Source organism: Panthera pardus, unplaced genomic scaffold (assembly GCF_024362965.1).
Source record: "Panthera pardus isolate Hobbes unplaced genomic scaffold, ASM2436296v1 HiC_scaffold_13, whole genome shotgun sequence".
Taxonomy (NCBI): Eukaryota; Metazoa; Chordata; class Mammalia; order Carnivora; family Felidae; genus Panthera; species Panthera pardus.
In genome coordinates this window covers 56,173,436-56,199,446 of record NW_026526688.1, presented here as the reverse complement: position 1 = coordinate 56,199,446, position 26,011 = coordinate 56,173,436, and the positions used below count along the sequence as shown (strand labels likewise).

The window sequence follows — 26,011 nt, the reverse complement described above, 5'->3', positions numbered from 1 at the left end:
TTTTTATGTGTACGCTGTACAAAATCCTTATAGTTGTATTTTATAGGCACGGAGAAGACCTGGAGTAGAGCATCATCAGTAATTAAGAAGTTGAAAGAAAGAATAAAATATATGTGCCATAATTTTTTTTAAAAGCACATTATTTAAAAATATCTCCAGGTGTAACAAACTGCAAGTTTCATAATACAACAAAAGTAATGTTTCTTAAAGAATTTTGGCCATCACTTTATATTGAAGAGACTGTTTTTGACAAGTGACAAATGCAGTATAATTTATATGCTTATGTCTAAGAACAGTTTCCCTGAGAAGCAGATCCTGAGACACAAGTTTGACTGTAGTAATTTTGAGGAGGAAAGTACCTGGGGAGGCTGGATGAGGAGGTAAGACAGGAAGGGAAAGTAGCCAGTGATACACTGGCAAGATGCTTACCTCTGTGGGCACCTGAGAGTCACTCTTGCTGGGAAACTGTGGTACACATCATAGAAAACATCTCACAGTTATCTTACCATAGGACTGTCTATTCTCCACCTTCCCTCCTTCCTTGGTTGATACTTGCTCCAGGGATATTAATTTCCTTCAGAGTATCTAATCTGTTTCCGTTCAGAGATGAGGGAAAGCACTCACTTGGCTACCTGCAGTTATAGAGGTTCCTCTATACAGAGGTTTATAGAGGTTCCCCTATAGAGGTTTATAGAGGTTCCTCTTGGCATGTACCAGGATTGTGAATGGTAAGGAAATGCTGGTGGTCCACTGGCATCATCTGCTACAGCCTATCACTCACAAGCCCGTTCCTCCAGTAAAACACATCTTCACCTTGAGCCAAAAACATATATATTAACATAGATACATAAATACATACATACATAAGACAAATAAACGTATATTCCATATATATAATTGCCGTGTTCAGCAGGATATTTGACACTTCAACCTTAACGTGGTCAAAATTGAACTCACCTTCGCCCTCAAGCCTTGCAATCCTGAGATGTGCCCCTCACACACTGTGCTTTTATGTCAGTCTGTATTTCTTTTCTTTTTTAATATACTTTATTGTCAAATTGACTAACATACAGTGTGTGAAGTGTGCTCTTGGTTTTGGGGCTTCCTGTGGTTCATCACTTACATACAACACCCAGTGCTCATTCCAGCAAGTGCCTTCCTCAATGCCCATCACCCATTTTACCCTCTCCCCCATCCTCCCATCAACCCTCAGTTTGTTCTCTGTATTCAAGAGTCTCTTATGGTTTGCCTCCCTCCCTCTGTGTTTCATAAGATCAATTGCCTGTGTCCAAAACATGGGAGTCCTCCTTAAACTACTTCTCCCAGTTCCAAGTCATGTCAGCTCTGTTCCTAAATATATGTTGAACCTGTCTTTGCAGACCACGTTCAGCTCTCACTTGAATTTCTGTAACACTGTCAGGGGGCTCTCTTAAATATCCTATAGCACCCTATTAAACTCTACTTACCATTCTATATCTCCTATTCTATTACAAACCTCTTGAACTCAGGGACTAGGTTTTGTTCATTGTTGTATTTCCATTTTGGATCCTGGCTTCTGTCAGACCTCAGCAGATCATTGTGACTTAATGAATGAGTAGTAGAGATCTTTTTACTTATGTGTGGTAATAGTTTGAGCTCACAGAGATAGAAATAATTGAAAACATTTTTATGAAGGCAAGCCTTATTTGCATACGATCAATCTTGCATCCTTTTGTGTCTGCCTATTTTCTGAATAGATTATATACAGCTGTTAAATGTCACTATTGATTGCTTATAGGGTATTGCTCTGAGTGCAATTCTTTCTTAATAAGCACGTGATATGTATAATGTCTCACCTTAATGATTAAAAACTAATTTGCCTTTTTGGGAATATCAGTTGCATTCCTAGAGCATTGTTAGGTATGATGGTTTGCATGAGTAGGTGCAATTATCCTGAATACTGATATAGTGAAGCTTGGGTCTTTGGCTTTGTTGGGAAGAATGGGTGACTGTACATAATTATAACAAGGTGTGTTGAATTACTTTAGCATGCTTTTCCAGACTTGTGCAATTTATGTGACAGCATCCAGCTCACAATACGTCCTTAGAAATCACTGTTTCATATGCTATTATATATTTTTTAACCATTTTGCTTGATCCTAAAATGAATTTCAGGTTTTTTCCTAGCATTTAATGCCCATTTCATGGTATTATTTTAATATTCCTCTCTAATTCTTTTCATCCTATTTTAAAACATCAAAATCTACTTGTTTTATAGATATTGTTATAAATAGTAAACACTGAGATTAAAAATTAATAAATGGACACAATAAAAAAGGAAATGTTTGTATTTTCAAATTATATAACTAAAATATTTTATTTTATTTTATTTTCTAGGATAGTTAATTTTGCTGGCTTTAATTACATTGTCGTGTTTTCCCAAGCTGTAAGGCAACATCTCTTAGTGTAGATCCGTAGCTCCACAGCAGTATTTAATATATCCTTTTGAGATCATAGTAAAATAAAGTGTTGAAACGACTGGAAAGAATATTTTAAGTAATGTTTTGAATGTTCTGGTGCATGTATATACATCTTGGTAGAATCTAAGCATACTTCAAATCCTGCTATGGTTTGTTTCCTCCTCTAGACGAAATAGTAGCCAGTGTCCTGGCAAAACCTGAAGCCTTAGATCCTTCTGCATTTAAGTGGAAACTGCCTGTTTCTAGATTTCCACTCTCTTTTTTGTTATCAGGTTATCCATATCAGGAAAATCATTGAATTTGATAACTGATTGAAATTTTATCCTATTTTAGTTTTGAAGTAACTCAAAAATTTCACAAACTTAGATGAATTCATCATCCTCAAAAAAGCTTGGGTGACCTGCTGAACTAGGAATTACATGAGATTTGAGATCACATTCCTGCCTTCATGTGGCTTATAAATTAATTAAATAAATCATAAATATGTAAAAATAGCAATTACACATAATAAATCGCTTTTAACTATGCCAAAAGTTAAAGCCTACATTCTTTTTGGTATCTTGGATTTCTTTCATAATAAATAAAAAGCTACATGGGATTTCTGGTTAAAATTCCACAAGAAATGTGATAATGTCTGGCTTGGATCTTAAAGTAATCTTATTATGTAGTTGTATCAGTATAGGGTTATTTAAGATTAAATCTTCATTTATTTCATTGTAAGACTGTGTTTTCCTTGTAGAACTTAAATGTTACCCAGCCATTGAAACATACCACAACCAAAACTGATCAACTAAGCATAATTATAGAAGTCGGATTTCCAGAACTTCTCAGGAAACCTATCTAAGCCTTAGCCATGTGCCAAATGGAAACAATTTTAACTCGTAAAAAGTGTTCACATTACTATTAGGTAACAATAAGAAAAGTATACATTAACAAGAACATAACATTTCAATGCACTTCTTACCTAGTATTTGAATCCCTGATACAAAAAAGGATAAATAATTATTTCATTAAGAACACATGTGAAAGGGATAATTAATGAATTCCATGAATGAACAGAGTAATTATTATTATGTACAAGCTCTGTTTGGAAAAGTATTAGACAAAGTCCAGTTTTTCACAGATGTTGGATAACACAGTGAGTAAATAGCAGTGTAAGATACACTATAGTTTTGCATTTGACATTGCTTTTTTCTTTCTATGTCATCTCCAGTTGTAAGCACAAGATGTACCTGGAAAGGCTGCCAAACACCAGCATCATTATCCCATTTCATAATGAAGGTTGGACTTCACTCCTGCGTACTATCCACAGTATAATTAACCGAACCCCAGAGAGTCTGATAGCAGAAATCATTCTAGTAGATGACTTCAGTGATAGAGGTAAGATACAGTTAATGATATTCTGTTATTACCTACGTAATCATTACAGGCTTTAAAAAATGCCAGAAGATTATTGTGATATTTCTTTCTAATTCTATCTGAAAGGTGATTATGAAGTTTTGTCTGTGTTGTGATTTCATAAGTGTTGGCCAATGGATGAGAAAGTATTGGTGTCATTTGCGGAACTATAAGAAAGTTTGAATTACATTTCTGTTGTGAATTAGATAGGTATTGGCAAAATGCCCCAAATTCTACTTTCAGCTTCAGAACAAATACTGCAAGATATGCTATTGTAAGTACATATGAATGGGGAGATATTCCAGTAGATTTATAAAATCTGTTCTTGTTTCTGAGGAACATCTGCTCTATTATTTACCAGTATGATATACTCTAGTCTGTGCTTGTCACTTCATAAATACTAGAAATTGTAATTAACACAAATATTTTTATTTGGCAATTCTAGCGATTTTGTCATATCTGAACAATAAACCAAAAAGCCTGGTGTGTATTAGAAAATTTGACATAAGCTTTAATATACCTACCATTCTGAGAAACATCATGTGGTTTATAAGAGGGGAATAAAATTATAGAAAGTTTCTTGAAATTAGGACTTCATTGATCATAGTTGCTCTAAATGTGAGAATTGTTAGTTCTCAAAGGAAAGGAAAGTTTCTCTTTCTTGGCTGATGTGAGTGGACAGGAAGAAACGTTTTCTAATGATGTTGATCTATTTGGGAATACAGTGTTCTACCTTACATTTCATTGCATGAAAGAGCTATGCTTTACTGTAAGAAAAATGGCAGTAACAGAGTTTAATTGCATATTATTCTTATGCCTCACAAGAGAAAACATCTTGAAATCAAGTGGGTTAATTAAAGTTTTGGAAATTTCATTTGAAGAAAAAATGTCAGTTTCTTCATAGTATCTAAAAATTCTGTGTAAGTAAAATTGCTCAGTGTGTTAGTCTTAAGATTTCTTTAACAGAGTTCCAGTCTTGAATGATATGCTTCAAATACTAAGCATGATTTGCCTAATATTAATTTGTGTTGAAATTTATATGACAAAAATGAGATTATCTAACATCATTCCATTAAAATAGTAAACTACTCACTTGGTAATTTAGGTTGATTCAAAGCAACTTTTGCCTTGTGTTGCTTAGGTAGATATGCACTCAATCCTACCCAAAAATGCAAGCCAGTGTCTAAAACTGAAATTTATTACTTAAAAAATTAATTTAAATAACACATTGATTTCTTTTTTTTTTTCCTAATTGAGACTGCTTATTTCAAAGTAGTCATTAATACCCCAGGCTAAAAATAAGCATTTAATATGTTACAGCTAAAACTTTAAACTTTGCTTTTAAATAAAAGAATGAAAATGAGGAAGAAAGATCTGGGCTGCACATCACCAGATAAATGGTCTTTTGTGGTTGACTGGTACTAAGAGAAATAAGATAGTGTATCTATGGAGCGTTTTCTACATAATTAACTTTGTCTTGGTAAACTGTTTATTACAGTGGAATTTTGACCTGAGGGTAATATAGTAGGAAACATTTGGTAGCAGAAAATTGTGGTTTACAGAGCATTTTTTGCTGAATGTTCTCAGAGGCATTTTTCAAGTGAACATCTTTTAAGGGGGAGAAAATAGTGGCATCTGCATTTTTCTTGACTTCAATTCCCCATCATCTTTTGTACAATAGCAACTTTGATGGACTATCCTTCTGCATATAATGTCACCTGGGAAGTAAGTGACAGAAGAGTGTTAATATAATTAGTGTTAGAGAAGTAGAACAACAGAAAAAAATAATATTTAGGATAGTAATGGTGATTTTGACTCTTCTATTGGACATTTTTAAAGATAACAATTATTTTAATGTTTTGTTAAGCCTTTAATATAGATATTGTATTCCTATAAACTATCAAGTCAAGAGTATTATTTCATGATCATTAAACCTTCAAAAGGTTAAATTTTTTGAATATTGCTTTTTATTGTGTTAAATTGTCAATATGTGTAAAAGTAAACTTTGAAAGAAATAAGTGATAAAAATAGTTCTATAATCTCTCAGAATACTTCATAATTCTAAAGTTGCATGTAACAGGAAAGACTCTTCTTCCAAATTTTTGTTTTCATTAAAAAAAAAAGTCTCCTATGACAAAATATGAGGATTTAGGTGGACCTAAGAATCATCAGTCCTGCTTCCTGAATTATGGGAAATCATAAAATTAACGTGACAAACACAAGCTACAATTCTAACACCAACTATTAACTATATGACATCAGATTAATGAGTTCTGTGTCTTAGATTTTTTATCAAAATGGAGATAAGTCCTTAGTTATCTGAGTAATTCCTCATAGAGAGGTCAGGATGGAGAGCTGCCTTGGATGGTTGAGCAAATTGTGCACTGCAAAATAGAGTAATTGCTCTCAACTATTTCTACTCATCAAATACTCCCTTACTATTATAATATAAAAAGTCTCCATACTTTTTTGTGGAGGTCTTCTCAATTTAATCATTTATCTATCTATCCATCCATCCATCCATCCATCCATTCATCCATCTACCCACCTATCATCTCCAGAAGGAACAGAAGTCAGAGGGGTTGTGAAGACAAATTGTGGTAATTCATAGCATGTTAGAAAAATTAAGGCTGCTTTAACATTTAAAAAATCAAAATTTACCAATAAGCAAGTAACTTACTACAGATGTGGAAGAAAAACTACACTGTAGAGGTTTATCAAAAGGAGGATAAAAAGAGCATGTTACCCACCTATATTATAGGAGAGGCCTTACATGAGTGTTTATCAAAATTCCTTTCAAGTTTATTTTCTCCATTATATGAGAGGGAAGGTATCTTAAGACATCTCTTGTTTACAGAGCCTCTAAGACAGAGACAGTTTTCCTGCTCCTTTTTATTCTGATCCTATCTCTAGCTATGCTGTTAAAAATTGTTACACTTGAAAGTATACTTATACATTTATGTAGACAACACAGAAATTGTAAGCCTGTAACATGCAGAGTCTTTTCACCAATTCTTTAAGAATCAAACTAAGTAGGCCAGATAAACTTTAAAGTGTGGGAAGATAGGGGCTTTTGGCTTCCTTTAGAAAATTATTTCTGAAATGTTTTACTTTATATTTATTTTCAGAACTCTGTTCCAATTTCCAGTCTGTTCAGTATATATCTAAACACTTTTGCACTATGGTTCTTCTACTGGATATTCTGCAATGTCCTTTGGCCGAAGGCAATAACATTTTGACAAGACTTAACCAAATATTACTGCCTTATATTTTATGTCCTCTAGGTCAATAGAATAGCTATATATGTAAAAAATAAATAAATAAAAAGAGAGAAGCCAGCATGTTGGCTATTTTAATAGCACAAGTTTAGTGTCATTTGCAATTCAGAGTTCCAAAAACTGTAAGCGATCTAGTAATTGGCAAATTCTGTAGTAGTAGTTTTCATAGCAGTAGAGAAAAAAACCACCAAAATATTTCATAATTATAGAGTTTTTACGAATATTACGAGTGATTTTTAAAAATCTGCTTGAATAGGGTTGACCCAGTTATCAAAATTAAAAAACAAAAAGTACACGCCCTTTTCCAGCCCTTCTTGTTTTACATATTCTTCCTAAAGCAAGCTTGGTAAACAGAATATTGTTTCAGCCTCCTATCATAAGCCCTCTGTGTACAGAAACGTGAAGGTACAGGTCTGCAGGTAAGTTTTCCACAACATTATGTTTTTGCTACCTGAAGCTCACCAAAGTTAGTGCATGTGATTATTTTTTTTTTTCCCAGTAAGCTCTCAGAAATACATTTAACAACTTAACTTGAGGCCTGTAACAAGGCTTCGTGATGACTTTAAAGCAGGACTAATCCTGGGCTTATCTCCAAATTCCAGGCAACCTTAACAGCATCCACATGGAAGAATGTTGAAATGTGTGAAATAAGCTGGGGCTTAACCTCAGAGATAGGGCATATTTGAACCTGACAATTCTCTAAACTTTGTGTGCTTAGATGAATGCAAGTTCACATTAGGATAGTCACGGGAGAGTGGCTGACACCTTTCCCTTAATGCAAGTATGGGGGTACAACTGGGCACTGGGTACACACACGCAAAACAGGTACACACACACTCATTCCCTCTTGCCCCTGCTTATTCCAGAGCTGGTCAGGAAAGGTAGGAGTTGAATATTTCAGATTCACAAAGATCTGCTATGTTCCATGTACTAGTTGGAGGGAAAATCCGAAACTAGAAATAATCCTCCCAATCTGGCAAAGCCAGCAACTTTAAGAAACCCAGTGTACTTTCCTGTAGATAGCATAAATCCTTGTTCCTCAAAGTGTGGTCCACAGACCAGCAGCATCAGCACCACGATGAAAGCTTATTAGCAGTGCAGACTCTCAGGCTCCATCCAAATATATCAAAATCTTTATTTCAACATGATCTTTGTGTAATTTTTATATGAATCAAAGCTTCAGAATAACTTTCATGTATTTCAGAATTGGGGCTGAAGCTTCATTGAGTGATATGAATGCATAAGTAGCCTAATTTCAAAATGCCCTGTTTTTTTGTGTATCTTATTATAAACAAATTTTTCTATTTGTTTTTATTGCCTACTTTGCAATTGATATTGGATTTATAAATCTGTAAGGAAACATTGGGAGGGAAATTCTGTAACATTATCTGTACATTATTTTAGATATTAATTTTACATTTGTTATTATATTTCTTTGATAGATTTTGGCATTTTCACAAATTTGTAGACATTTCCTCCATCTTCTGATGAATTCATTTTATAGCATTTTATATTTAGTTTTAGGTTATTGCCATTCTTCCCTCTCGCCAATTTTCCTTCTCTTCCTAGCATTTTGTAGATCTATTTTGCATTGGATTCATTCAGTAATTTCCATGCCAAGTTCAGAAAATGGAAAAGAAATATATATTTGTATATCTATAATATATATTGCTTATATAGACATATATATTACCAACCAATAGCAAAGCAATTTCTGTAAAGATCCATATTACCATAAAAATTTCAAATTCCTCACATGGTTGAAAGTGTTTGTAAATCTTTAAAATAGTGAGACTCTTTTAAATCACCTCACAAATGGTAATGATGAGCCTTGAATTGGGTTCTCTTTTACTCAAATAGTCTCCAAGTGTACATTAAGGCAAGTTTCCATAAGCAGACAAATCAGTTAGCACATGTTTTATAACTATCTGAAGTTGGAAGATATCATCAGTGTGAAAAGGTCATAAAATAGATGAAGAATGGTAGTGCATTTCTATTTATATGATAAAATACTAACACTAAAGTGCATATAAAGATTCTTAGATGACAGTCAACAAAAATGTTTTAGTGCTGGTATTTCATCAGATACTATACTAGACGATGAGACATGCGATTTTTATGTCTCAGATTTATTAAGAACTAGTCACTGTGATGCATCTTGGAATTGTTTAGATCTAATATTCATATTTTAAACTGTAGGGATAATTGTACTTTAAAATAAAGATTCGGTTTTAGATACTAATAAGTAGCAGGAACTAAGAACATGTTGTAAAATACAATTGTGTATTTTTCTATGTAGAAATTCAGCATCACTTGCTAAAGAGTGGAAAGAAAGCTATTCTGATTTCTGCTGATAAATTTGAATATCATATTGCTTAATGGGAAAATGGATAGTTTTAATAAAATAGTTCTGTTTTACCAATTAGTTTAGCATTTGTGGTTGAAAAGGAGTCAAAACATAGAGTGGCACTGTATCCCAGCGTCATAAATATGAACATAAAACAGTAATGTGTTCTCAAGGTCAGAGGAAAATGAGCCTATAAACTACAAGAGTAAGTTTTGGAACTTACAAAATACAAAATTAACTCATAAAAAAATCTTTTTGTATTCATAAAATATGAGTATTACCCACCAGTGGCAGAATATGCCTTGATAGAATCTGTCTCAGCAGGCAAAGCACTTTGGGGACTTCTATCTCTCTACTTTTAAATTAAAAATCCAATCTCACATGATGTCCATGTCCATGTAAACAATTTAGCTGACTAAAATAATGGGAGTTATGTGTTCTTAGTGAGCCTTACCTTCGCCTTAATGTTTAAAGTAGCATTTTGTTGTCTCCTTTTTCTTCTCTACAGCAAATGTGAATAATCTCTCCAGTCTTCAGGAATGTTACTGAGGGTTATACACACATTCACAGTCCTCACGATTACTATTAGAATCCCTTATTTATCTAGCAAAGGCCTATTTGAAGTAGGTGCTTGTTTGGCAGATTAAAATAAGGGACCTTGAGATACTATAAAGGTATATGTTACGTTATTCTTGATGAATTTGTAACACTAGCACTGGTAGGTTCAGAGCACTAAAAAAAAAATTCTTGCAGGCATTATATTCTTCTGCCGTCTAAAGTAACAATATAGCTAAATGTGATTAAATTAATTTCAGTTTCAGCAGGATTTATATTTACTTTACAAAGGTATGCTTGTGGAAACTTCCATTCAAATAGATAATGTGGTTAGTTTTGACAAAAACTATTTTAAAATGTTCTATTGTGGCATGTGAGAATGTAGTTTGAGAAAAGGTAGTCATCAGAATGAAATGCTTTTAGGCTAATTTTGAACATAAAAATAAATATTTTAAAAAATGTATGATAGAATGAAGAAGCAAACCTAAGTTTCATTGTCTGGTTGAACTGTATGTTAGATATCACAGATTTCACAGTTAAAATTTGTCTTATTGTGGCTCTCTTTTCCTTTGGCATTAAAAAAATATTTTGTGTACTTAAATGAATGAAATGAATTAAAACCTTAGCTTGGGGCGCCTGGGTGGCTCTGTCGGTTGAGCATCTGACTTCGGCTCAGGTCATGATCTCAGTTTGAGTTCGAGCCCTGCGTTGGGCTGTGTGCTGACAGCTCAGAGCCTGGAGCCCGCTTCGGATTCTTTGTCTCTCCCTCCCCTGCTCATGCTCTATCTCTCAACAATAAATAAACATTAAAAAAAAAAATTTAAAACCTTAGCTCTACCATACCATACCTCTATTGCTAGATGTCTTTTAAAATGCCCAAATAGAATAGTAAGTCAACTTTGGGGTTATAAATATTTATATTTGCTCTATGATTCTCTCAAGTTTTTTTAATATTTTTATTTTGAAGATATGATAAATCTGAACTGTCATTTTTCTATCATTTTGTTCTCTTACAGTTTTGTTCTCTTCTTAAACATTAACTTGAAGCATATGAAATAGTCATTTTTTGTAGGACATTAAGTGGCTGAGTGACAGTTTTTATATATTTTGTACTTAATAGCCAGGCATCTTAAGACCCTTCTATCTCTGGCTTAAATAATTAGTTAGGGTTCATGTTTGAAATCGGTGCTTTTAAAGGTGGAGGATGGCAACTCCCATCATCAGGTGGTGGGAAGCCGATCTGCTTTTTCTGGAGGAAAACTCCACATGGTTGAATTAATATGGGTTTGGCATAGAAAGAGATGCTTCTTTTCAAAGCAAAACTGTTACAGCTCACCGATGTCACAAAGGCATGACTTCCTCAAGAAAAATAAATTGTGCAATTCATTTTATGGCAGATTAAATCCCATTTATTTTCCTTGCAGACAGCTGTTTTGAGTAGGATGTCACTTGTATGAAACCATTTTATGGATATTGGGCTTCAGATGTTGGGAAGGCATAACTTTCTCTGATGAAATAAAAGGTTATGTTTTATGATTATTCCTCTTGTCAGCAAACCTCAGCTGGTGAGTTTTAATAATACAGTGTTCAGTATTTCAAACAGCTCTTTTTGATGTCTAAATATCCATCTGCTCTTAATTTTTAAAAAATCACTGCATTGACACAATACAAAAACGCACAAATATTTCATCCTGTCAAGCTCAAAAATAAAACAGCCAGTTATTTCCCTAGCAAAATGAGTTTATTTGGGAATAGCAGGAGAATTGCAATTCAGGACAAGCAACCTATGGTAAACCATAGACAGGTCTGAAGAGACAAAGGGAAAGCCAGCCTTTATTAGATTTTAGGAGGAAATTGAGATGGGTTTTTTTAAACAAAAGTTCTTTGGAGAAAATTAAGAGTTCCAGGTTGTGGTGGTTTCTCACTGGCTTTAGTAGTGGTTATCGTGTTGTTGCTACAGCATTTAGAGATCTTCCTTCTTTTTCTTAAAAGCAGGGGATGAAATTCCTATGTGAAAAATGCCCTCCCTTGTCAAGATAATTCAAATCTTTCTTCCTGCTGGTTATGCAGCCTTCAAACAATGGCATATCTGTGAGAGCGCCCCCTTCAGGGATTTTTGACTCCATTTTAAATGAGGTTTCCTGTACCCATTTTCACACTCCTTACTCTTGAATGACAGCATTTACTTAGAAAATTATTAATCTCTCATCGGTCAAGGTCTTTTATAAGCTGACAAGTTTTAAACGTCAAGCGTTTGTGTTTATGAAACACGTTTCAACAAAATTCTAATACAAATTAGATGTTTTATGTCAGCTGAGGAACAATTCCACAATAGAACGATAGGATCTTTGAGATGAAGGAATTTGTAAGTGACATGGTACATTTGTAACATTTTATAGATAAATGAATGAAGACTCAGAAAGGTGACCTTGTAGGTCACAGAGTAGGTCAACTTTATATGCTTAGATAAATGCTAGACAAAACCGAAATGAACAGATTTTGTGCTCAGGTGTGCAGGCTTTCTCTCCTCTGTACTTTTCTCAGACATCTAATTCTGAGAAACAGGAACCATTCTGATAACTATCTTTAATTTAATAAAACTGTACTACAATTATGTAGACACTCTAGATAATTGAATCTAATTTATTACCCATTTTTTGCCTTAGGATCAGGATCATAATAGAAACCATCATTTCACTGTGTACATACAAGTATTGGAATGGAGGATTCATGAGAATAATAATGACTTGAACTTACAAATTTCAGTATCCACAATGGTCTTCTAAGACTACAGGGTGCCAATCAGAACCTTCCTCACACAGAAAACAGAGTTTCTAACATTCTGAAAGGCTCACAAGGCAGTAAAATGGGCCATAAAACATATATGTGTTTCATGTAGCTTCACAGAATGATGTAAAATAGAATGAATGAGTGGGTATTAGGCTGGCCTTCTGTAGGTCATCTGATTATATCTTTCTTCCAGATGTATCGTTCCCAAGTTAGGTAGCCTAACAAAGTTACTTCACTGCGTAGAAACGAAGAAACTGGCAAGATTGCCCAGGGCCACTCTAGTGCAAAATGTGCCTAAAAGATGAGAGTCTTTCTAGGACGGAGAGAAGCTAGTCTGGGATTGAAGGGGGACATGACTGGAAAAATATCTGCCATTGGATTGGACATTAATTAGATAAACATTATTTATGTCTCCGTTCTTTTCTGCCTGGTCTACTAAAACCCGGGTAAGAACTCTACATAGAATGTATATCTACAAGCTTTTTGAAAAACTACTGGCTGCCTCAAAGAGCAGAAAACCTTGACCTCAGTGCTATAGTGGGCAATGACAAAGGAAAGCTTAATTTTATATCTTGAAGAAATTCTAGCTCTGTAATTTATCATTTTAATTTCTACATATTCTGTTTCTGCAGAATTATTAAGGCCATTTCTAATTTAATGGGGATACATTTGGGGTCTGAAATTAAAGTTAAGTAATTGATTTTTTTTTTCGATTGGTTACATTTTCCCCCATCACCAACTTGAAACAACGCTTCTTAGAAAATAAATTAAGGACTCTATGAAGAAAATGAAATATTTATTTATTTTATGCTACCGAGTAGTGCAAAACTTATAAAGTCAAAGGATACATCGAAACACTGTGAGTCGTTCACAGCTTAAGTATCAGGAAGGCTTGATTTCAATTCCCAGCTTTGCCACTTTCAGGTCTTGGAATCTTAGAAAGGATCAAGTATGACAGGAACTTAAAGAAACAAGACATAATTTCACTACTTTCTTTTTCACTTTTGAGAAAAACTGTCTCTAAACTGGAAAGGATAGGAAAACGAAGTCACCCAATATAGAGAGGAGGATAATCCGTGACTATTTCAAACTGGAAGATCTAAACCATTGCTACATGCTCCAAGAAATTATAATATTTATCTTTTAGCCATGAATAATCTTCATGAAATGATGATGAATGAAATAACTTCTTAAGACCCAAGTCAGACAAAAAAAATATCTATATGTACAAAAAGACAAATTTCAGTTTCCAAAGTTCTGTGAACTTGTTTTTGATCTTTGGAAACATCTTAAAGTAGTTGTAGCAATATTTTTTAAGTAATAAGAAATACATTGAGTACTGTGAGTCAGCACAGGTTTATTAAATTTTAGTCAAATATTCTCCCAGTGGGGGGGTATGACTTCAAAGTTCAGATTTTTCTTAGAGCTGTGGCTTCATTCTCCCACAGGAGTGACCTTAAAATAATATCCCAGGAGACGCAATGTATCATACTGACCCTTGGTTCCTAGGTACAGGGCACATAGACTTCCTAGGCCACTTCTATAAACATCTGAGATTACCCTAAATTTCTTGATGCTAATTAGCCTTTATGTGCACCTTAATCACACTTCTCTATGAAAGGTGACATATGCATGAGTGGACGTACCTCTGTCCCGATGGACGTACCTCCATCGAAACAAAAACAAGCTGAGTCCAAAAGATGTCGTAGCAGGATGACTTTCAGTGGTATGGTAAGCTTCTAGGAATCCCTGAACATACTGCTTTTGCTAGCACCTATTGTTTCTTGTGTCGTTAATTTGAACCATAGAATTTGGTTTTACCTATTTCAGAATTTAAAAGGTTAACCCATAGGGGCACCTGCCTGGCTCAGATGGTTTGGGCGTCCGACTTCAGCTCAGGTCATGATCTCGCAGTTAGTGAGTTCGAGCCCCGTGTCGGGCTCTGTGCTGACAGCTCAGTGCCTGGAGCCTGCTTCAGATTCTGTGTCTCTCTCTTTCTGCTCCTACCCCACCCATGCTCTGTCTCTCAAAAATGAATAAATGTTAAAAATTTTTTTTAAATAAAAGGGCAACCCATTCTGCTAATTTTAGGGAAACTGACTTAGTCTACGCTGCAAAATAAGTAATACTTGATGGTAAATTTAGAACCCTTAACACTGTAGGTCAAGAGTGTTTCTGATGATTTAGTATGGCGAAGTCTCTTTTCTGGTGAGAGACATTATAAAGCATTACTAGTAACAGATACAGCAAATCTTTTTAAATTCCTTAAGCTGCTTTCAATTTTAAGATCATGGAAAATGTACAAGAGAGCTGAAGTCCAATGTGCATGGTGAAACAAAATTGCCACAGTACCTCCCATTAATGCTGGGCTTCATACCTGTAGGGTTGAGAAAATGCCTATGGGTTATGGTGTTATACTCGGTCAGAAATGAACCCAGGATAAGCTTTTGCCAAGACAATGCATGATGAATAATATCAGCATGTTCTGTTCATTTCAATGTTTGAAAGTGTGGTTCATTATCTTATTTTAGCAACAGTGAATAAGAAGGGGCAGAAAACGGGACAGAGTGTTTGAGGAAGGAAGGGACCATGGGTCATATTTCATTCTGAAAACCTACTAGACATATCAGCAAGGGACTCCACCTTTCCTTTTCTGTCATAATGGTAGTGGTTAAGTAGGTTATCTGGACAACATCCTAAGTTTGAATTGTGGCTTTGCTTTTACTGGCTTTGTAACCATGAACAAGTTAGTTATCTCACTTGACATATACTCATTGGGAAATTGTGTTTCTACATGTAAAGCAATTAGAACTGGAGTGGGTACAAGTAAGCACTCAATTAATTTTGGCCATTATTGTTTTTGCTTTAAAAGGCTGGAATTGAAGTGGATGACCTCTAATTCTGTCTCCAACAAATTTTAGTACAGAATTAATTCTATGCTTTTTAGATTCTTAGATATTATTAAAAATAATCATTTCTTCCCTGTAAAACTGTTACTTTTGAAGAGTTGTAGCACAGTGGTGGAAAGATGCTGTAAACCTTCACAAAGACCAAACATATTATCTTCATAGACCTTTGGTGTGTCCATGATTTCATATAGATGATTCTGAAGCTGTACACCTACCATTAAAAATTGAAATTAGGAGGGGCACCTAGATGTCTCAGCCTGTTAAGTGTCTGACTTCGGCTCAGTTCATGATCTCATGGTTTGTGGGTTCAAGTCCCCCATTGGGCTCTGTACTAACAGCTCAGAACCTGGAGCCTGCTTCAGATTCTATTTTTTCCTTTCTCTCTGCCCCTCCTCTGCTCACACTCTGTCTCTGTCTCTCTCTCTCTTTCTCTATCAAAAATAAATAAACATTAAAAGCATTTTTAAAAATTGGAATTAGGAGTATTATGGAATCCAATGAGCTCCTTATATGAGGATTTAATAATTAATTGAATAATTTGAGCAAATAATTTATAATTTAGTTTAGTTTAATTAAATAAATCATTTTATTTAGAAAAGAATAAATTAATTTGATTATGTAATAATAGCTTAGTATTGGATCTCTTTGTGTCATTTGATATTGGTTGTACCCCTCCTTCTCATTCAGTGTGCTTTTACAGTCATTCCTTCTCAGGATTTTCATGGACTTCTTTTCTATATTCTCCTTGAACATTGGTGCTCCTCAGGGTTTCACTCACCACCTGCAGCTCATGTCATTGTGTGCACAATATCCTTGAGTGATCAGTTACCTCTTTCCTATTGCATAGTTGATGTACAATATTACATTAGTTTCAGGTGTACAACATGTTGATCCAATATTTATATACATTATAAAATGATCACCATAAGTCTAGTTACCATCTGTCACCATAAAAAGCTATTACAATAAGATTGACTATATTCTCCATGCTGTACATTTAATCTTGTGAATTATTTATTTTATAACTGGAAGTTTGTAACTCTTAATCTCCTTCACCTTTTTCACCCATTCTCCCTCACCTCTGAGAACCAGCTTGTTCTATGTATTTATGAGGCTGTTTCTATTTTGTTTTATTTGTTTTTGTTTTTTAGATCCACATATAAGCAAAATTATACAGTATTTGTCTTTCTCTGTCTAACTTATTTCATTTAGCATAGTGCCCTCAGTGCCCATCCATGTTGTTGCAAATGGCGAGATTTCATTTTTTATGGCTGAATTACATTCCATTGTTTATGTTCTTTATCCATTCATCTATTAGTAGACACTTAGGTGGCTTCCATTTTTGGTTATTGTAAATAATGCTGCAATAAACATAGGGGTGCATATATCTCCTTGGATTAGTGTTTTTATTTTTTTCAGATAAATAATCAGAAGTAGAATTGCTGGATCATATGATAGATCTATTTTTAATTTTTTGAGGAACTTCCATACTCTTTTCCATAGTGGCTGTGCCAATTAACATTCCTACCAACAGCGTACAGGGATTCCCTTTTCTCTACATCCTTACCTGCAAATGTTATTTATTTATTGTTGGTTTGTTTGTTTTTATACTAGTCATTCTGATAGGCATGAGGTGCTATCTTATTGTGGTTTTGATATGCATTTCCCTGAAGATTAATGATCTTTCCATGTATCTGTTAGCCATCTGTATGTCTTCTTTGGAAAAATGTCTATTCAGTTCCTCTGACCATTTTAAAATCAGATTGTTTGTTTTGTTGTTGAGTTGTATGAGTTCTTTATAGATTATTGATATTAACCCCTTTTTGGATATATCATCTTGTATACCCCTTTCTATACAATTAAACTCTGACTTGAACATTCATTGAACTACTCTACTTCAGGGCCCAAATGACCCACAGATAGTTCAAACTCAGTGTGTATAAATTCCTGAAACTCTGACTTGAACATTCAATGAACTACTCTACTTCAGGGCCCAAATGACCCACAGATAGTTCAAACTCAGTGTGTATAAATTCCTGCCATTTTGGGGTGCTTGGGTGGCTCAATGAGTTAAGCATTCGCCAGCTCAGGTCATGATCTCATGGTCCATGGGTTCAAGCCCCGCTTTGGGCTCTGTGATAATAGCTCAGAGCTTAGAGCCTGCTTTGGATTCTGTGTCTCCCTCTGTCTCTGCCCCACCCCCACTCATGCTTTGCCTGCCTCTCTCTCTCTCGCTCTCTTTCTCTCTCAAAAATAAATAAACATTAAAAATAAAATTCAAATTCCTGGCATTTTAACTATGTCTTCCTGCTAAATTCATTCCCACTTTTGATGACATCATCATCCATCCAAACTAGATACCTGAGAATTATTCCTGTGATTTCTCTTTCTTCCTCACATTCCACATCCAGTCAGTAAGTCAAAATTGCCATATGTACCTCCTAAATACTTTTCAAGTCATTCTCTTCTAATTCTTTTCTATGGTGGCTTTAATCACTTGCTGAAATCCCCTTGTTAACTCTTGCTCTGCCTACAGTTTTATTCTACTCAAATCCATCATCCAATATCAAAATAATTTCTATAATATTCAAAACTGTCCAAAATACCTCTGTTTTAAAAATTTATTTGGTTTGTGGAAGCCTGAACAAATCCCTAACCTTAACATGTCAAACAAAGTATGCTCTTCCCCAAGAGGCCCTTTATTAATTAGCTCTCCAGATCTTTCTCTATAGTCTACCTTCCAGTTTTTGTCTTTGCAAAACCAAAATGTCAAGTTTTCCCTCTACTCACCAAGTATTTACTGCCCCTGTGATTTTTTAAACTCTATTTATTTATTTTTTTTGGGGGGGGGGGGGAATGTGCGTGAGCCAGGAAGGGGCAGAGGGTCAGAGAGAGAATCCCGAGCAGGCTCCACATTGTCCATGCAGAGCCCCACACGGGGCTTGATCTCACAAACCACATGAGATCATAACCTGAGCCAAAATCAAGAGTCAAGAGTTGCAAGCTTAAAAGACTGAATTGCCCAGGTACCCCACTGCTATGATTTTTTTAAAACCTTGTTTGCTCTACCTGAAATGTATCTCTGTAGCACTTCCTTTACTTCTGTGCCTCTTATTCTAACTAGTCTTTTAAAACTAACAATGCTTTCAGTCCACTTTCCTTGAAACCCTTCCATGTCATGTTATGTCATTTATTAACTGGGAGGCTTTTCAAAACAAATAAACAGACAAACAAAACAATAAAAACCTGTGACTCAGTTTTCCCGAGTAAAATGGGGTGGCTGTAAGTATTAAATGTTTTTAATGTTTATTTATTTTTGAGAGTGGGGGGGCGGGGGCAGAGGGGTAGAGAGGGAGACAAGAGATCCAAAATGGGCTCTATACTGATAGCAGTGAGCCCAGTACAGGGCTGGAACTCATGAACAGGGATATCATGACCTGAGCCCAAGTCAGGCTCTCAACCGACTGCATGACCTGAGCTAAAGTTGGACGCTCAACCAACTGAGCCATCCAGGAGCCCCAGGTGGCTGTAGGTATTAAACTGAATACACATACACGTAACGTGCTTAGACAAATATTTGGCACATAGAAGTTGATAACAGTTGTTGGCAATTACCTTTCAAGTGATTCCTCTTTACCATCATAATGGTCTGTGTCAATCATTGCAACTTCCACATTATTTGGATATGAGTTTGTATCTATCCCTACTACCAGCTATTGAGCTCTTTGAAGAAGAGGATTATCATATTAATTTTTTTCTGAGTCTGGGTCATAGTCATAACATTATTGTTGGTTGCATCAGTCTTTATATTCACTCATTTATTCACCTCTAGAAGTAAAAATCATTCACTTCTTTAAAATTGAATGTATGAAAATAGGTTCACCTATTAGGAGAGTTTATTTCTTCAGTTTCTTTAATTAATTGAACTAATTGAGAGATTCCACCGAACAAAAAACTTTGCCTCTGCCTAATACTGGCCTATGTCAGAGACGATGGAGCTTCCAGAAACAAACTGCTTCTTTGCAAAAATTATTTCCAAATGTCACAAGCTCGTAAGCCCATTGACAAGATCCCACTTAAGAGAGTTTGAAATTTAAGGTGTGGTATTAATTATTTTAAATAATTTATTTGGTTTTTCCAAGACAAACGAATTTCAAGAAAGCAGGATATAGTAGATTTAATAAAATCATGGTCAGAACATGTCCACGATTAATGTCAGAGGAGTCTCATGTTAAATACAAGATAAATTCCATGTATTTTGATTGAACAACTTTTTGATCTCTAAGAATTTTGAATTCCAAGAGCATGAATCTATATTTGAAAAAAGATAGCCTTACTTCCTTTTAACACTGAGTCTCAGTGGCAGGATAATATGGGATGGGAAGAGAAGAGCATGTGTTGAATATATATGATATGATGTTATATACAGAGATTCAGAATTTTAAAAATGTACAGAAGAATATGTTCCTAATTATCCCTTATCAAAATGAAACTAAAAAAGGTACAATAATAGTGGTCAGTTAATGAAAAGAGTGAGATAAATTTATGTATCTATCTGTGTAATTATATGTAATATATATTGTATATATTATATATAATAATTATATGTTGTATATAATAATTACATAATATATAGTTCATAGATATGTGAAAAAGAAATATAGGAAACTTTCCTTTCAAAACAATTTTTATTCAAATTTAAGTAGCAAATGTATGGCCTCTCTTCCCACACTAGACTATGAGCTGCATGAGGGCAGACACAGTTGCTTGTTTTTGTCATTGCTATGTCCCTACTGCCTAATATTTGTTAAATAACTTAATAAATCAAGAATTTAAAAACATCCCCATCCATTTCTGAAATCAGACACCAGAGCTCCCTTAGCGTTCACAGTCACCATGAACCTCAATTTCAATCCTTGTCTTACTCTTCTTCAAATTCCTTTTTATGCAAAAACTTGTGATTTTATCTCCAAACTTAATATGGGAAGTCTAAAAAAAGTCATTATGTAGTGTACTCCTCCAAGTTTTAACTTTTAAGTAAGTACAAAAGTTCATTGAGTCCTATTAATTTGGTAACCCTGACAAAAATCAGAGACATTTTTAAGAGCTTAAAACTATGCTGACCCACCTTTAGACACCGGATATAATTGAAGACAATTTCAGCTTCCATTAAGAGTTTTGTTATGTAAGACCCTGTCAAAAAACTGCAACAAGCCTTATATCACTGTGAAAAAGCAATTCATCTGCATTCATTTCAATTTGAAACCTGCTGATGGCAAATATGAAATAATTTGGCAGCATGTGTTTGGGTGATTGTTATGACTTATGGGAGATATTCTAATGTTTTTTCCCCTTTTTATTTCTAAAGACTATATTCCATATCAATATTACTTAAAGTCATATAGAAACTACAGATGTATAGTTTTCTGATAAGTGTTTTTGTATGGATCTGGCTGACCAGTTAAACACAGTATATCAATTAAATTTGAATTTCAGATAAAAAATTTCAAACCTGACTTGTATCCTACTGCTTTGTTTGCTAAATCTGGCAGATTTACATTTAGGTACAAACTACAAAAGCAGTTATAACTATTTAAATTCATTAAACTTAAGAATGTGATTAAATCATTTGAAATTGCCCTGTTGACCTATTTTGACATATTTTTAGATTATCCCATTTGTAAAGACAGATACTATTCTTTCTTTCTTGGGATTTAAAAAAAAAAATTGAACACCTTGCTAGCTTCAGATGTTAACTGACTACCATGTATAGATGAATTGAAAAGACATGAAAGTTCTCAAGTACAAACTCAATACATAAAGACTTCCATGAGGTTTTCATTAAGGAATTAGAAATAGTTTCTGAGATTTTAAGTTTTAAAATTAACACCGTCAGAATACTAGCAGAAAGGAGGAAAGCCCCTTAAAATGGGGTCCCCAAACCTCTTGTGAGACCTGAATGCAAGCAGATTAGAGTGTCTTTTTTTCCCCCATACCTTTCATTTTAAGAGAGAGAATAAAGCCAGGGAAGGGAAGTTCTATTCATATGGGCATCTAGAATTTTGATACCCCTGGTATTTGTTTCTATGTGTTGACTAAAACGTAGGCTGGTTGTTTTCTTCCCATTTTGGCCTTATTACAAGGATGAAAAGAGCTCTTTATGAGGATGTGAGTATTCTCATTTCTGTGCTCACCCTCATTAATGATTAACTTGAACCTGTGGCTGAGGTCTGCTGATAGAATTGGGTTTCAGAGGTCATACAGGTCAGTCATTCATTAGACCTTGGTAAATTTACCAAATAATGAATTCCCCCATAAGGCCACTGGATGGATGGGATTTCTTGAGGTGATAACTGATAAGGGTGTAAGCTTCTCCTTAATTGTATTTCTGCATGTGATCTATGTTGGAAAACCTGTTTTAAACTGTGTTTAGAAATGCTGCTCCTTTGTGTTGTTAATATAACTTAATTAATTTTATTCAGTTCTATTTTTTTAAACATACCCTAATGTTCTGACTTACAAGAAATTTGGGTAAAAGATTGTGTAAATCTTTTATTTTAATGGACACATTTCTCATTTTGTACTTCTACAAATGAACAAAGTCTCCTTGAATTAATACTTTGTTATACTATATAAATCTTAATGCATACATGTTTTCTTCCAAATTTAATTTAGCCCCCTGAGACATAAATATGTATATGTCTCATTAATATGCCTCAGAAAGTTCATGTAAATATACAAAACTCCAAACTTAAAAAAAAATGTTTATTCATTTGTTTTGAGAGAGAGTGGGGGTGGGGAGGGGGAGCGCCAGCAGGAGAGGTGCAGAGAAAGAGGGAGAGAGAGAATCCCAAGCAGGTTCCATGCTGTCAGTGAGCCACCCAAGGTTTGATCTCATGAACGTGAGATCACGATCTAAGCCCAGAACAGGAGTCAGACCCTTAAAGGACTGAGCCACCCAGGTGCCCCAAAAACTCCAAACTTTTAACCCTTCTGCAAAATGATATTTTGGTTTTTTTTTTCAGTATTAACTGAGGACTTAAAATGATGGTAGAATATGTCTAAGAAATCATTTTATCTTTTATTGTGAATCTATGAAAAAAATAATACCACAAAAATCGTTTCTAGAAATATCATGGATATAATATTGTCAGGAAAACTTGCATTGCTTTTGTGACATACCGATAAATATTAAATACCTTATGTCACTTTGAAGCACTACTTCCCTTCCATATAAGTAGGTGTAGAAATAGTTTTATAATGATAATCATAGAACTTGTATTAAAGAGCAGGGATTTTATAAGTGCTGTGACTCTGGAAGTACTTTTTCAGTCACCCTTAACCAAAAGTGCCACCTGAGTTATATGCTGTATACTCTGATATGAAGTTCTAATATTGAAGTTATGTTTCTTAAATAATTTCATACTTCATGTGAAAGCAACACCAGACAATTCCAGAGCTCAAGTACAATTCTTAGGAGTAGATGCTAATGCTTGAAATCAGCAAAGTAGAGACAAAAACAGACCCTGACAGCCTCTATTTCATCACCTTTAAAAATAAATGTAAGAATGTTACGAGTCTCCAAAATCTGGATGAAAGATCACCTGTTTAGTTTGTGAATATTGGCATAAAATTAATGTTAATTAAATAACCAATTGTGGCTGGGTTCCGGAAGATGGCGGCGTAGGAGGACGCGGGGCTCACAGCGCGTCCTGCCTATCACTTAGATTCCACCTACACCTGCCTAAAGAACCCTGAAAACCGCCAGAGGATTAGCAGAAGGGAGTCTCCGGAGTCAAGCGCAGACTAGAGGCCCACGGAAGAGGGTAGGAAGGGCGGCGAGGCGGTGCGCGCTCCACGGACTGGCGGGAGGGAGCCGGGGCGGAGGGGCGGCTCGCCGGCCAAGCAGAGCCCCCGAGTCTGGCTGGCAAAAGCGGAGGGGCCGGACAGACTGTGTTCCGACAGCAAGCGCGACTTAGCGTCTGGGAGGTCAGAAGTTAACAGCTCTGCTCGGAAAGCGGGAAGGCTGGAGGACAAAGGGAGGGAGAGCTGCTGAGCCCTCGGACGGCAGAGCTCAGCTTGGCGGGGAACAAAGGCGCCAGCGCCATCTCCCCCGCCCATCCCCCAGCCAAAATCCCAAAGGGAACCAGTTCCTGCCAGAGAACTTGCTCGCTCCGCGCAAACACCCAACTCTGTGCTTCTGCGGAGCCAAACCTCCGGCAGCGGATCTGACTCCCTCCCGCTGCCACAGGGCTCCTCCTGAAGTGGATCACCTAAGGAGAAGCGAGCTAAGCCTGCCCCTCCAGCCCCCGTGCACCTTGCCTACCCACCCCAGCTAATACGCCAGATCCCCAGCAACACAAACCTGGCTGTGTGCAAGTAGCCCAGACGGGACACGCCACCCCACAGTGAATCCCGCCCCTAGGAGAGGGGAAGAGAAGGCACACACCAGTCTGACTGTGGCGCCAGCAGTGGGCTGGGGGCAGACATCGGGTCGGACTGCGGCCCCGCCCACTAACTCCAGTTATACACCACAGCACAGGGGAAGTGCACTGCAGGTCCTCACCACGCCAGGGACTCTCCAAAATGACCAAACGGAAGAATTCCCCTCAGAAGAATCTCCAGGAAATAACAACAGCTAATGAACTGATCAAAAAGGATTTAAATAATATAACAGAAAGTGAATTTAGAATAATAGTCATAAAATTAATCGCTGGGCTTGAAAACAGTATACAGGACAGCAGAGAATCTCTTGCCACAAAGATCGAGGGACTAAGGAAGAGTCACGAGGAGTTGAAAAACGCTTTAAACGAATTGCAAAACAAAATGGAATCCATGATGGCTCGGCTTGAAGAGGCAGAGGAGAGAATAGGTGAACTAGAAGATAAAGTTATGGAGAAAGAGGAAGCTGAAAGAAAGAGAGATAAAAAAATCCAGGAGTATGAGGGGAAAATTAGAGAACTAAGTGATACACTAAAAAAAAATAATATACGCATAATTGGTATCCCAGAGGAGGAAGAGAGAGGGAAGGGTGCTGAAGGGGTACTTGAACAAATTATAGCTGAGAACTTCCCTGAACTGGGGAAGGAAAAAGGCATTGAAATCCAAGAGGCACAGAGAACTCCCTTCAGACGTAACTTGAATCGATCTTCTGCACGACATATCATAGTGAAACTGGCAAAATACAAGGATAAAGAGAAAATTCTGAAAGCAGCAAGGGATAAACGTGCCCTCACATATAAAGGGAGACCTATAAGACTCGTGACTGATCTCTCCTTTGAAACTTGGCAGGCCAGAAAGGCTTGGCACGATATCTACAGTGTGCTAAACAGAAAAAATATGCAGCCGAGAATCCTTTATCCAGCAAGTCTGTCATTTAGAATAGAAGGAGAGATAAAGGTCTTCCCAAACAAACAAAAACTGAAGGAATTTGTCACCACGAAACCAGCCCTACAAGAGATCCTAAGGGGGATCCTGTAAGACAAAGTACCAGAGACATCACTACAAGCATAAAACATACAGACATCACAATGACTCTAAACCCATATCTTTCTATAATAACACTGAATGTAAATGGATTAAATGCGCCAACTAAAAGACATAGGGTATCAGAATGGATAAAAAAACAAGACCCATCTATTTGCTGTCTACAAGAGACTCATTTTAGATCTGAGGACACCTTTAGATTGAGAGTGAGGGGATGGAGAACTATCTATCATGCTCCCGGAAGCCAAAAGAAAGCTGGAGTAGCCATACTTATATCAGACAAACTAGACTTTAAATTAAAGGCTGTAACAAGAGATGAAGAAGGGCATTATATAATAATCACAGGGTCTATCCACCAGGAAGAGCTAACTATTATAAATGTCTATGCGCCAAATACCCGAGCCCCCAGATATATAAAACAATTACTCATAAACATAAGCAACCTTATTGATAAGAATGTGGTCATTGCAGGGGACTTTAACACCCCACTTACAGAAATGGATAGATCATCTAGACACACAGTCAATAAAGAAACAAGGGCCCTGAATGATACATTGGATCAGATGGACTTGACAGATATATTTAGAACTCTGCATCCCAAAGCAACAGAATATACTTTCTTCTCGAGTGCACATGGAACATTCTCCAAGATAGATCATATACTGGGTCACAAAACAGCCCTTCATAAGTTTACAAGAATTGAAATTATACCATGCATACTTTCAGACCACAATGCTATGAAGCTTGAAATCAACCACAGGAAAAAGTCTGGAAAACCTCCAAAAGCAT

General features: G+C 35.8%; 1 protein-coding gene across 3 annotated transcripts in view; it reads left to right on the top strand.

Annotated features, from left to right (window-relative positions):
• Positions 1-26,011, top strand: part of GALNTL6 (polypeptide N-acetylgalactosaminyltransferase like 6) — a 1,197,302-nt gene that overhangs the window by 532,271 nt on the left and 639,020 nt on the right. For all 3 annotated transcript variants that reach the window (XM_019440998.2, XM_019441000.2, XM_019440999.2), the window contains exon 5: positions 3,673-3,839. In XM_019440998.2, the coding sequence (XP_019296543.1) occupies positions 3,673-3,839 (167 nt within the window). The remainder of the gene's footprint in view (positions 1-3,672; positions 3,840-26,011) is intronic.